This window comes from Salmo salar, chromosome ssa24 (assembly GCF_905237065.1).
Source record: "Salmo salar chromosome ssa24, Ssal_v3.1, whole genome shotgun sequence".
NCBI lineage: Eukaryota > Metazoa > Chordata > Actinopteri > Salmoniformes > Salmonidae > Salmo > Salmo salar.
This window is the reverse complement of record NC_059465.1, coordinates 915,655-929,291: the sequence shown is the minus strand read 5'-3', so window position 1 is coordinate 929,291 and position 13,637 is coordinate 915,655. Positions and strand designations below refer to the sequence as shown.

Below are 13,637 nucleotides of genomic sequence, written 5' to 3'. Positions count from 1 at the left end.
TGTTATATGGCTGCTGCAGAGAGACAGAAAGCATGACAAAATTTGTTTTGGTCAGTAATGGCTAGGGCTGTGACAATTACGCAATATTGGGTAACGATTAATTGTCATGCAAATTGCTACGACATACCTAATGAATACAACACAGCTTTGGTGACACCTATGTCTCAAAAACAAATGGTTTTGACCACTTGCAAGTTTTGGAAATGAAGCTTCTCCTTCCGACCGTGCTGTTCTGCTTGTAAAATGATTGCCAACTTTACCCACTTAATGTAAAAATAATTAACTGCTAAACTATATCTACTTTAATATAACGTTTAATGTTTTTATTTAACCTTTATTTAACTAGGCAAGTCAGTTAAGAAGAAGTTCTTATTTACAATGACAGCCTACAGGGAACAGCGGGTTAACTGCCTTGTTCAGGGGCAGAACAACAGATTTTTACTTTGTCAGCTCGGGGATTCGATCCAGCAATCTTTCGGTTACTGGCCCAACGCTCTAACCACTACCTGCCACCCCGGCATTTTCAAGTTGAATCCCCACTTCTCCTAAAATGAATGTATTATGACGCAAAAAGAGAATGTGTACACGGTTATTGTCCATAATTATCGGTTACACAATTATACAATAAAAGTCTCACTATTTAAAAACAAGATGGAGAACAAGCTATAGGATGAAAAACCAGAGTTTTGGTGCTGGTACAGCCAACAAGCTTTCTTTTTTTTACCAATCAATACTAGGAGTCAAAGGACGAATAAACTCAGCAAAAAAAGAAAGGTCCCTTTTTCAGGACCCTGTCTTACAAAGATCATTCGTAAAAATCCAAATAAATTCACAGATCTTCATTGTAAAGGGTTTAAACGCCTAAGACAGCGCTACAGGGAGACAGGACAGACAGCTGATCGTCCTCGCAGTGGCAAACCACGTATAACAACATCTGCACAGGATCGGTACATCCGAACATCACACATGTGGGATAGGTACAGGATGGCAACAACAACTGTCCGAGTTACACCAGGAACGCACAATCCCTCCATCAGTGCTCAGACTGTCCACAATAGGCTGAGAGAGGCTGGACTGAGGGTTTGTAGGCCTGTTGTAAGGCAGCTCCTCACCAGACATCGCCGGCAACAACGTCGCCTATGGGCACAAACCCACTGTCACTGGACCAGACAGGACTGGTAAAAAGTGCTCTCCACTGACGAGTCGCGGTTTTGTCTCACCAGGAGTGATGGTCGGATTCACGTTTATCGTCAAAGGAATGAGCGTTACACCGAGGCCTGTACTCTGGAGCGGGATCGATTTGGAAGTGGAGGGTCCATCATGGTCTGGGGCGGTGTGGCACAGCATCATCGGACTGACTGAGCTTGTTGTCATTGCAGGCAATCTCAACACTGTGCGTTACAGGGAAGACATCCTCCTCCCTTATGTGGTACCCTTCCTGCAGGCTCATCCTGACATGACCCTCCAGCATGACAATGCCACCAGCCATACTGATCGTTTTGTGTGTGATTTCCAGCAAAACAGGAATGTCAGTGTTCTGCCATGGCCAGCGAAGAGCCCGGATCTCAATCCCATTGAGCGCTTCTGGGACCTGTTGGATTGGAGGGTGAGGGCTAGGGCCATTCCCCCCAGAAATGTCTGGGAACTTGCAGATGCCTTGGTGGAAGAGTGGGGTAACATCTCACAGCAAGAACTGGCAAATCTGGTGCAGTCCATGAGGAGGAGATGCAATGCAGTACTTAATGCAGCTGGTGGTCACACCAGATACTGACTGTTACTTTTGATTTTGACCTACCCCCCCTTTGTTCAGGGACACATTATTCAATTTCTGTTAGTCACATGTCTGTGGAACTTGTTCATTTTATGTCTCAGTTGCTGAATGTTGTTATGTTCATACAAATATTTACACATGTTAAATTTCCTGAAAATAAATGCAGTTGACAGTGAGAGGACGTTTATTGTTTTGCTGAGTTTATAATATAGTCCGAAATAATACTGCGTTATGTAACTATCTATTTTTTCCCCCCCATCACTACTAACTGTTTTGTTCTCGGTCCACAGAGCTCAGGAATGGAGGAGACTGTTTGGGAGCAGTACACTGTGAACCTACAGAGGGTGAGTTGAACTCTCTCTGTCTCTCTCTGTCTATAGACAGTGGATTCGGAAAATATTCACACCCCTTGACTTGTTCACAAAAAAAATATGTTACAGCCTCATTCTAAAATGTATTACAAAAAAAAGTTCTCATCAATCGACACACATAACGACAAAAAAAACGTAAAAAAACATAATGACAAAGCGAAAACACCTTATTTACGTATGTATTTAAACCCTTTGCTATGAGATTTGAAATTGAGCTCAGGTGCATCCTGTTTCCATTGATCACGCTTGATGTTTCTACAACTTGATTGGAGTCCACCTGTGGTAAATTCAATTGATTGGACATGAATTGGAAAGGCCCCACAGTTCACAGTGCATGTCAGAACAAAAATCAAACCATAAGGTAGAAGGAATTGTCCGTAGATCTCTGAGACATGATTGCGTCGAGCCACAGATCTGGGGAAGTGTACCAACCAATTTCTGCAGCATTGAATGTCCCCACAAACACAGTGGCCTCGATCATTCTTAAACGGAAGAAGTTTGGAACCACCAAGACTCTTCCTAGAGCTGGCCGCCCGGCCAAACTGAGCAATAAAGGGAGAAGGGCCTTGGTCAGGGAGGTGACCAAGAAGCCGATGGTCACTCTGACAGAGCTCCAGAGTTCCTTTGTGGAGATGGGAGAAACTTCCAGAAGGACAACCATCTTTGCAGCACTCCACCAATCAGGCCTTTATGTTAGAGTGGCCAGACGTAAGCCACTCCTCAGTAAAAGGCACATGACAGTCCACTTGGAGTTTGCCAAAAGGCACCTAAAGGACTCTCAGACCATGAGAAACAAGATTCTCTGGTCTGATGAAACCAATATTGAACTCTTTGGCCTGAATGCCAAGTGTCACGTCTGGAGGAAACCAGGCACCATCCCTGGGAGGGATAGATGAACGGAGCAAAGTACAGAGATCCTTGATGAAAACCTACTCCAGAGTGCTCATGACCTCAGACTGGGGCCAAGGTTTACCTTCCAACAGGACAACGATCTGAAGCACACAGCCAAGACAACGCAGGAGTGGCTTCGGGACAAGTCTCTGAATGTCCTTGAGTGGCCCAGCCAGAACCCGGACTTGAACCTGATCAAACATCTCTAGAGAGACCTGGAAATAGCTGTGTAGCGACGCTCCCCATCCAACCTGACAGAGCTTGAAATTCTGCAGAAAAAAATGGGGAAAACTCCCAAATACAGGTGTGCCAAGCTTGCAGCGTCATACCCAAGAAGACTTGAGGCTGTAATTGCTCCCAAAAGTACTTCAACATAGTACTGAATAATATGTAAATGTGATATTTCAGATCTTTTTTTAATATACATTTGCAAACATTTCTAAACCTATTTTTGCTTTGTCGTTATGGGGTATTGTGTGTAGATTGAGGGGAAAAAATGTAATCCGTTTTAGAATACGGCTGTAACATAACAAAAGTCAAGGGGTCTGAATACTTTCCGAATGCTCTATATATTTGTGTGTGTGTGTGTGTGTGTGTGTGAGAGAGACTACAAAGGGGTAGTTAACCTGTGACTTTTAAATGTACTGGCCCTGGATTTCTCTCCTATGGTCTCTCCCCAGTGGATGTTCACAGTGTAGTGTGTGTGGTGTTTTGCCTTTGCCATCAGCAAAGGACCATAGCAGGTGAGTTGATTCCATTTGAAACCAGGACATTAAAACACCCTGATTTTGGTGATTTTCATTAAATGTAATCCATAGAATTGTCCTTTGAAAGAAGGTTTGTTGACATATTTGTATTTGTATCTGAAAGCGTAGTTGAGAATAATGAATCTAGGTTGGCATATTTATGACATGTTGGCCTTACCCAGGACTACTTTAAAGGTAATGAACAGTCAAAATCATGTTTTCATGAAATTGGATGATATTTGAAGGAAACCAGATCAAACTATGATAACCAAAGTATGAAAAGTGACTGTTGCTTCTACATTGATAAAGTTTGATCATAAAGTTACTGGTCCCCTCCCCCATGTCAAGCACTTGGATTCATTACTAAGGGAACAAGGTGACATCACCTTAACTCTAATTTTAATAGACCAATAGTAACATGATCATTTAAATAAGTACCGTCTTGTAACCAACATCGGAGAAGGGGTGTTTGCAGGTGGGTGTGATTTATATACCTAGATAGCTACTCTAATTGTGACCAACATTTCACTGTTGGGTGTCACCAAATATAATTACAAGTTTACCCTATTCATCTATGGCAAAGATACTCAAATTTTTCCCCTTTCATCTGTTTATGATGTTAGGTAGGTCTTCAGCCAGCATGGAACAAAAGGGGGTGAAGGGTAGTTCAAAACTCTGACGCTGTTGTCAAGTTAACACATCCGTCAGTGCTGCTGTGAAACGCATCACAAGAGAAATGCCAAACGGGAGATAAATAAAAGTATTATAGAATTGATGCAATTTAAATGTTGTTTGAGTTACTTTGTGTATCACCACATTTACTGCAACACTGCTCAATGCATCCAAGTTGCTTGACATACTGTAGGTGTTTCAAAGAGCAGTCATTCAAGGCGAGCTCATGAATATAAGCTCCTTGCCCACTCACTCTGTCTTTTCAAACTTCCTGGTAGTTATCCATGAGAGGAAAAAGTACTTTTCAGAATAACTGTTCAAGACCTTTAAGACTCTGTATTGGTGTCATATAAAGCTTTACTGCTTGCTCTGTAATATTAGTATTTTTATTTCATATATTTTTTCACATGATGTTCAATGATATAAACTCAGCAAAAAAAAGAAACATCCCTTTTTCAGGACCCTGTCTTTCAGAGATAATTTCTAAAAATCAAAAATAACTTCACAGATCTCCATTGTAAAGAGTTTAAACACTATTTCCCATGCTTGTTCAATGAACCATAAACAATTAATGAACATGCACCTGTGGAACGGTCGTTAAGACACTAACAGCTTACAGACGGTAGCCAATTAAGGTCACCGTTATGACAACTTAGGACACTAAAGAGGCCTTTCTACTGACTCTGAAAAACACAAAAAGAAAGATGCCCAGGGTTCCTGCTCATCTGCGGGAACGTGCCTTAGGCATGCTGCAAGGAGGCATGAGGACTGCAGATGTGGCCAGGGAAATAATTGGCAATGTCTGTACTGTGAGAGGCCTAAGACAGCGCTACAGGGAGGCAGGATGGACAGCTGATCGTCCTCACAGTGGCAGACCACGTGTAACAACACCTGTACAGGATCGGTACATCCAAACATCACACCTGCGGGACAGGTACAGGATGGCAGCAACAACTGCCCAAGTTACACCAGGAACGCACAATCCCTCCATCAGTGCTCAGACTGTCCCTAATAGGCTGAGAGAGGCTGGACTGAAGGCTTGTAGGCCTGTTGTAAGGCAGGTCCTCACCAGACATCACCGGCAACAACGTCGCCTACGGGCACAAACCCACCGTCGCTGGACCAGACAGAACTGGCAAAAAGTGCTCTTCACTGACGAGTCGCGGTTTTGACTCACCAGAGATGATGGTCGGATTTACGTTTATCGTGGATGGAATGAGCGTTACCCCGAGGCCTGTACTCTGGAGCGGGATCGATTTGGAGGTGAAGGGTCCGTCATGATCTGTGGCAGTGTGTCACAGCGTCATCGGTCTGAGCTTGTTGTGCAGGCTCATCCTGACATGACCCTCCAGCATGACAATGCCACCAGCCATACTGATCGTTCTGTGCGTGATTTCCTGCAAGACAGGAATGTCAGTGTTCTGCCATGGCCAGCGAAGAGCCCAGATCTCAATCCCATTGAGCACGTCTGGGACCTGTTGGATCGGAGGGTGAGGGCTAGGGCCATTCTCCCCAGAAATGTCTGGGAACTTGCAGGTGCCTTGGTGGAAGAGTGGGGTAACATCTCACAGCAAGAACTGGCAAATCTGGTGCAGTCAATGAGGAGGAGATGCACTGCGGTACTTAATGCAGCTGGTGTCCACACCAGATACTGACTGTTACTTTTGATTTTGACCACCCCCCATCCTTTGTTCAGGGACACATTATTCCATTTCTGTTAGTCACATGTCTGTCTCAGTTGTTGAATCTTATGTTCATACAAATATTTGCCCATGTTAAGTTTGCTGAAAATTAACACAGTTGACAGTGAGAGGACGTTTCTTTTTTTGCTGAGTTTATTAAAACATTTGCAAAATATTATTCATATTGATATGGTACAATATTCATAAATGAACGTAAAAAAATGTATTTAAATAAAAACACTACTCATAGTGCAGAGCAAGCAGTAAAGCTTCATATGACACCATTGTGGAGGCTTAAAGGAGGCATGGGTAAGGCCAAAATGTCATAATTATAATTTATTTAGTTTTTTGATAAAAATCTTGAATATTTGTCAACAATTCTTCCTCCAAAGGACCATTCTATGAATTAAATCTTGTGAAAATATTCCAAATCATGGTCTTTTCTTGTCCCTGTTTTTGTATGGAATCTCTCTGGTTTGTGTTGGCTCTCACTAGGGCTGGGCGATGTGGCCAAAATATCATATCATATGGTATTTTTCAAATTGTTGACGGTATTTGATGGTATTTTATGTTTTTGATTCATGAAAGTTATACATTTGCTTTATGTGTAGTGTGTGACCCTTGGGTGGCAACACATATATTCTAAATTATTTCAATGGGTCTTTCTCCATTTGGATTGTTTTATACTGTTCAATTCAACTTTCACCCTAAAATAATTTTCTGCATTTCCTGTACTCATTTGAGATCATTTCCACACTGCCATGATATGGGCAAAAATACTAGGCCTTATTTTTAACCAAATGTTGCAATTGCGATTTAGATCAAAACACTTGGGTAAACTTTTGGAATCATGGAAATGGAATGTTTATTATAATTCTATAGTTAGAATATAAATAATAGTGGGCACTTTGAATACAGTGTTGTTTGACATGACAACTAATGAAAATGCCACGGACAACTTATTGTGACAGGGTAGGAACCAAAGTGATGTTCAGTGTTTCCTAGGGGACCCTATAATCTTTGACTACATTAAATATTTATTCATATAGCTAACATAATCATGCTTCGCCTATTCCTCTTTGATTTAGAAGATACTGTTGCGTAAACAACATGCTGATTTTAGCCTCCACCAGTACTGGTATCAGGCTGTATTAGTTAGCTACGTTTGCTCTGACTCAGTACTTTTATTAGCTAGCCAGCTAACACGATTTAGCTTAACTTGTTAAGAAAATACAATCTAGCTGTTTGCAGATGTAAGAAACACAAACTAATATTGTAATTATAGAATGCTTGTGGATTTATATTAAGATCAAAGTGAAAACAACATTGTTGTCATCAGCATTGTTGGATGTGCTGCATTGACCATGCAGACTGAACGAAAATGTCTCGTGGTCAAGCAACAACAAATGCGCTCCTTGAGTGACGGGATGGGACTAGGTCTGTGTGGAAAGCTGCACAGAGAATGTAAAAACCCAAACCGGTCCGTGCATAAATACCGGTGTATATAGTAAAATACGGTATACCGCCCAGCCCTAGCTCTCACCGTGTGTGTATGTGCGCGAAATACGCATGCGTGCATGCATGCGTGTATGTGAATCTCAACTCCCTTTACTGAAGCCTCCAGTCAGGCACAGTATCCCCAGAAGAGAGGATGTCTCTGTAGTCACTGACTGTAGTAGATAGGATCAACGTTTTTATCAACATTATCAGATTAACAACAAACAGACCGCTTCCCAAATGGCACCCCATTTACTATATAGTGCACTACTATATAGGAAATATAGGGCGGCAGGTAGCCTAGTGGTTAGAGCGTTGGGCCAGAAACTGAAAGGTTGCTAGATCAAATCCCTTAGCTGACAAGGTATAAATCTGTCATTCTGCCCCTGAACAAGACAGTTAACCCACTGTTCCTAGGCTGTCATTATAAATAAGAATTTGTTCTTGTAACGTCGTTGGTAGTCGTGTTTGTAGGAATGAGGCGCAGGAAGCAACGAGCACAGGGAGTGGTGTTTTTTAATAACACTTTGAAGGACGGAAACAAAGTTCCCAAACACAAGGGAATAAATACAAGGTGCGACAATGCCAAGCCGACACGAACAAGACAGTCGATAACAACAAATTAATCCCGCACAACATAGGAGTGGGCCAGCTAAACTAAATAGCCCCTCTAATGGCTAATTGACCACAGGTGTCTAAAATTTAAAAAAAGGGAAAAGCAATAGGGAATCGGTGGCAGCTAATAGGCCGGTGACGACAACCGCCGAGCGCCACCCGAGCAGGAGGGGGCGCCACCGTCGGTGGGAATCGTGACAATACCCCCCTCCTGACGCGCGGCTCCCGCAGCGCGCCGACACCGGCCTCGAGGTCGACCCGGAGGGCGAGGCGCAGGGCGATCCGGATGGAGGTGGTGGAAATCCCTCAACATAGATGGGTCCAGGACGTCCTCCGCGGGCACCCAGCAACCTCTCCTCCGGGCCGTACCCCTCAGTCCACGAGGTACTGCAGGCCCCTTGCCCGGCATCTCGAGTCCAGAATGGCCCGTATGCTGTACGCTGGGGACCCCCGATGTCCAGAGGGGGCGGAGGGACCTCCGGCACCTCATCTTCTTGAAGGGGACCAGCTACCACCGGCCTGAGGAGAGACACATGAAACGAGGGGTTAATACGGTAATAGGAAGGGAGTTGCAACCGATAACACACCTCATTTATCCTCCTCAGGACTTTGAAGGGCCCCACACACTGCGGCCCCAGCTTCCGGCAGGGCACGCGGAGGGGCAGGTTCTGGGTTTGAGAGCCAGACCCTGTCTCCCGGTGCGAACACGGGCGCCTCACTGCGGTGGCGGTCAGCACTCCTCCTCTGCCGCGCACTGGCCTCCTTTAGTGAGTCCTGGACGGCTCTCCAGGTCTCCTTGGAGTGCTGGACCCAGTCCTCCACCGCAGGAGCCTCGGTCTGGCTCCGGTGCCATGGTGCCAGGACCGGCTGGTAACCTAACACGCACTGAAAGGGTGATATGTTAGTAGAGGAGTGGCGAAGTGAGTTCTGGGCTAATTCAGCCCAGGGAATATACCTCGCCCACTACCCTGGCCGGTCCTGGCAATACGACCTCAGGAACCTGCCCACCTCCTGGTTCACCCTCTCTGCCTGCCCATTGCTCTCGGGGTGATAACCGGAGGTCAAACTGACCGAGACCCCCAGCCGCTCCATAAACGCTCTCCAGACCCTGGATGTGAACTGGGAACCTCGATCAGAGACAATGTCCTCCGGCACCCCGTAGTGCCGGAAGATGTGGGTAAATAGGGCCTCCGCAGTCTGCAGGGCTGTAGGGAGACCGGGCAATGGGAGGAGACGGCAGGACTTAGAGAACCGATCCACAACCACCAGAATCGCCGTGTTCCCCTGAGAGGGGGGAAGATCTGTCAAGAAGTCGATGGACAGGTGCAACCATGGTCGTTGTGGAACGGGGAGGGGCTGTAACTTCCCTCTCGGTAGATGCCTAGGAGCCTTACTCTGGGCACACACCGAACAGGAAGAGACATAGGACCTCACGTCCTTAGCCAAGGTGGGCCACCAGTACTTCCCCCTTAGACTCCGCACTGTCCTCGCCTCACCAGGATGACCCGCAGTAGGTAGCGTGTGCGCCCACCAAATCAACCGATCACGAACACCGAGCGGCACATACATGCGCCCCACGGGCACCTGCGCAGGCGCAGGTTCCAACACCAATGCCCGCTCGATGTCCGCGTCCACCTCCCATACCACTGGTGCCACCAGCGTAGAGGCTGGAATGATGGGAGTTGGATCGATGGGCCGGTCCTCCGTGTCATAGAGACGGGAAGGCGCGTCGGCTTTAGTATTCAGGGAACCCGGTCTATAGGAGATGGTAAACCTAAACCGGGCGAAGAACATGGCCCACCTCACCTGACGTGGATTCAGTCTCCTCGCTGCCCGGATGTACTCCAGGTTTCGGTGGTCGGTCCAGATGAGAAAGGGGTGTTTAGCCCCCTCAAGCCAGTGCCGCCACACCCTCAGGGCCTTGACCACTGCTAGCAACTCCCTGTCCCCCACATCGTAGTTACGCTCCGCCGAACTGAGCTTCTTCGAAAAGAAAGCGCAGGGGCGGAGTTTCGATGGCGTACCCAAGCGCTGTGATAGCACGGCACCCACCCCAGCCTCGGATGCGTCCACCTCCACTACGAACGCTAAAGACGGGTCCGGGTGCGCCGACACGGTGCGTCGGTGAACAGCGTCTTCAACTTCTTGAAGGCTCCGTCCGCCTCCATCGACCTTCGCAAACGCACCGGCCCCCCCTTCAGCAGTGAGGTAGTGGGAGCCGCTACCTGGCCAAAACCCCGGATAAACCTCTGGTAGTAATTGGCAAAGCCTAAGAACCGCTGCACCTCCTTCACCGTGGTTGGAGTCGGCCAATTACGCACGGCCTTAACGCGGTCACACTCCATCACCACCCCCGTGGTGGAAATGCGATAACGACTAGCGCCCTATGCTGGGAAGAGGGAAAAAATTTAGTAAACAAACAGGTAAAAACACGTGACCAACAGGGGGTTCTGGGTGAATCTGGTGCTGACTCACCTGAGGTGACCGAGAAGTGTTCTGCCTGCCCTCTCGACTCCCAGACTGGCTCCTCCAGCACCGGTCGGCCGTGTGTCCTCTCCGACCACAGCTGGTGCAGGAGGAGCCACCCCCTCCGGTGCCCCTTGGCACGGCCCCCCCTACCTCCATAGGAGTAGGGGCGGGGGTGGAACGGGCAGGACCCTCTCCAAACGCCCGCGGGCAGCCAGCAAATTGTCCAGACGTATGGACATGTCTATCAGCTCGTCCAGGGACAGAGCTGTGTCCCGACAGGCCAGCTCCCTGCGGACGTCCGCCCGGAGACTGCAGCGGTAGTGGTCTATGAGGGCCCTGTCGTTCCACCCCGCCCCAGCAGCCAAGGTCCTGAACTCCAGCGCGAAGTCCTGAGCACTCCTCGTCTCCTGCCTGAGGTGGAACAGCCGTTCACCCGCCGCTCTTCCTTCCGGAGGGTGGTCGAACACGGCCGAAAGCGGCGGGTGAACTCTGGGTAGTGGTCCCTCGCCGAGTCTGGACCGTTCCAGACCGCATTAGCCCACTCCAGAGCTCGGCCCGTCAGGCAGGAAACGAGGGCACTCACGCTCTCCTCCCCCGTGGGAGCAGGTCTGACGGTGGCCAGGTACAGCTCAAGCTGGAGCAAAAACCCCTGGCACCCAGCCGCCGCCCCATCGTACTCCCTCGGGAGCGCCAAACGAAGCGCGCCAGAGCCAGACGTCGTGGGAGGCGAAGATGGCTGTATCAGGGGAGGTGGAGGTGGAGAGAGGATCCATCCTCTCCATCATCTGGTCCATTGCCGATCCGATGCGATGTAGGACTGTCGTGTGGTGGAGCACGCGTTCCTCCATCGAGGGCAGAGGAGTGCCCGCTGCTTCCGCTGATTCCATGCCTTTATCTTGGTGCGGGATTCTGTAACGGCGTTGGTAGTCGTGTTTGTAGGAATGAGGCGCAGGATGCAACGAGCACAGGGAGTGGTGTTTTTAATAACACTTTGAAGGACGAAAACAAAGTTCCCAAACACAAGGGAATAAATACAAGGTGTGACAATGCCAAGCCGACACGAACAAGACAGTCGATAACAACAAATGAATCCCGCACAACATAGGAGCGGGCCAGCTAAACTAAATAGCCCCTCTAATGGCTAATTGACCACAGGTGTCTAAAATATAAAAAAAAAGGGAAAAGCAATAGGGAATCGGTGGCAGCTAATAGGCCAGTGACGACGACCGCCGAGCGCCACCCGAGCAGGAGGGGGCGCCACCGTCGGTGGGAATCGTGACAGTTCTTAACTGACTTTCCTAGATAAATAAGAAATGTAAATACTCTTGACCATGCCCCATAGGGCACCCTATTCCCTATATAGTGCACTACTTTTGACTAGGGCGCATAGGGCTCTGGTCAAATGTAGTGCACTATGTAGGGAGTAGGGTGCCATTTGGGACAGATATAGAATCAATGTTATCAGATCAACTATAAACACAGTGATGGAGAATGTGACATCACAGAGCTTGGAAAAAGGGCATCTAAACTCCGCAAAAAAAGAAATGTGTTCTCACTGTCAGCTGCATTTATTTTCAGCAAACTGAAATATTTGTATGAACATAACAAGATTCAACAACTGAGACATAAACTGAACAAGTTCCACAGACATGTGACTAACAGAAATTGAATAATGTGTCCCTGAACAAAGGGACACATAGGTCAAAATCAAAAGTAATAGTCAGTATCTGGTGTGGCCACCAGCTGCGTTAAGTGCTGCAGTGCATCTCCTCATGGACTGCACCAGATTTGCCAGTTCTTGCTGTGAGATGTTACCCCACTCTTCCACCAAGTCACCTGCAAGTTCCCGGACATTTCTGGGGGGAATGGCCCTAGCCCTCACCCTCCGATCCAAAAGGTCCCAGATGTGCTCAATGGGATGGAGATCCGGGCCCTTCGCTGGCCATGTCAGAACACTGACATTCCTGTCTTGCAGGAAATCACGCACAGAACGAGCAGTATGGCTGGTGGCATTATGCTGGAGGGTCATGTCAGGATGAGCCTGCAGGAAGGGTACCACATGAGGGAGGAGGATGTCTTCCCTGTAACACACAATGTTGAGATTGCCTGCAATGACAACAAGCTCAGTCCGATGATACTGTGACACACTGCCCCAGACCATGATGGACCCTCCACTTCCAAATCGATCCCGCTCCAGAGTACAGGCCTCGGTGTAAAGCTCATTCCATCGACGATAAACGCGAATCCTACCATCACCCCTGGTGAGACAAAACCGTGACTCGTCAGTGGAGAGCACTTTTTGCCAGTCCTGTCTGGTCCAGCGACGGTGGGTTTGTGCCCATAGGCAACGTTGTTGCTGGTGATGTCTGGTGAGGACCTGCCTTACAACAAGCCTACAAGCCCTCAGTCCAGCCTCTCTCAGCCTATTGTGGACAGTCTGAGCACTGATGGAGGGATTGTGCGTTCCTGGTGTAACTCGGACAGTTGTTGTTGCCATCCTGTACCTGTCCCGCAGGTGTGATGTTTGGATGTACCGATCCTGTTCAGGTGTTGTTACACGTGGTCTGCCACCGCGAGGACGATCAGCTGTCCGTCCTGTCTCCCTGTAGAGTTGTCTTAGGCCTCTCACAGTATGGACATTGCAATTTATTGCCCTGGCCACATCTGCAGTCCTCATGCCTCCTTGCAGCATGCCTAAGGCACGTTCACGCAGATGGGCAGGAACCCTGGGCATCTTTCTTTTTGTGTTTTTCAGAGTCAGTAGAAAGGCCTCTTTAGTGTCCTAAGTTTTCATAACTGTGACCTTAATTGGCTACTGTCTGTAAGCTGTTGTTTCTTAACGACCGTTCCACAGGTGCATGTTCATTAATTGTTTATGGTTCATTGAACAAGCATGGGAAACAGTGTTTAAACCCTTTACAAT

The 13,637-nt window shown here is 47.7% G+C and overlaps 1 protein-coding gene across 2 annotated transcripts in view; it reads left to right on the top strand.

Moving 5' to 3' along the window:
* The window catches only part of LOC106584891 (tight junction protein ZO-2), a 114,560-nt gene that overhangs the window by 76,541 nt on the left and 24,382 nt on the right, over positions 1-13,637 (top strand). For both annotated transcript variants that reach the window (XR_006761885.1, XM_014170512.2), the window contains exon 3: positions 2,062-2,115. Coding sequence is in view for 1 of the 2 variants with exons in the window: in XM_014170512.2 (XP_014025987.2) it covers positions 2,062-2,115 (54 nt within the window). In the remaining variant the exon portion in view is untranslated. The remainder of the gene's footprint in view (positions 1-2,061; positions 2,116-13,637) is intronic.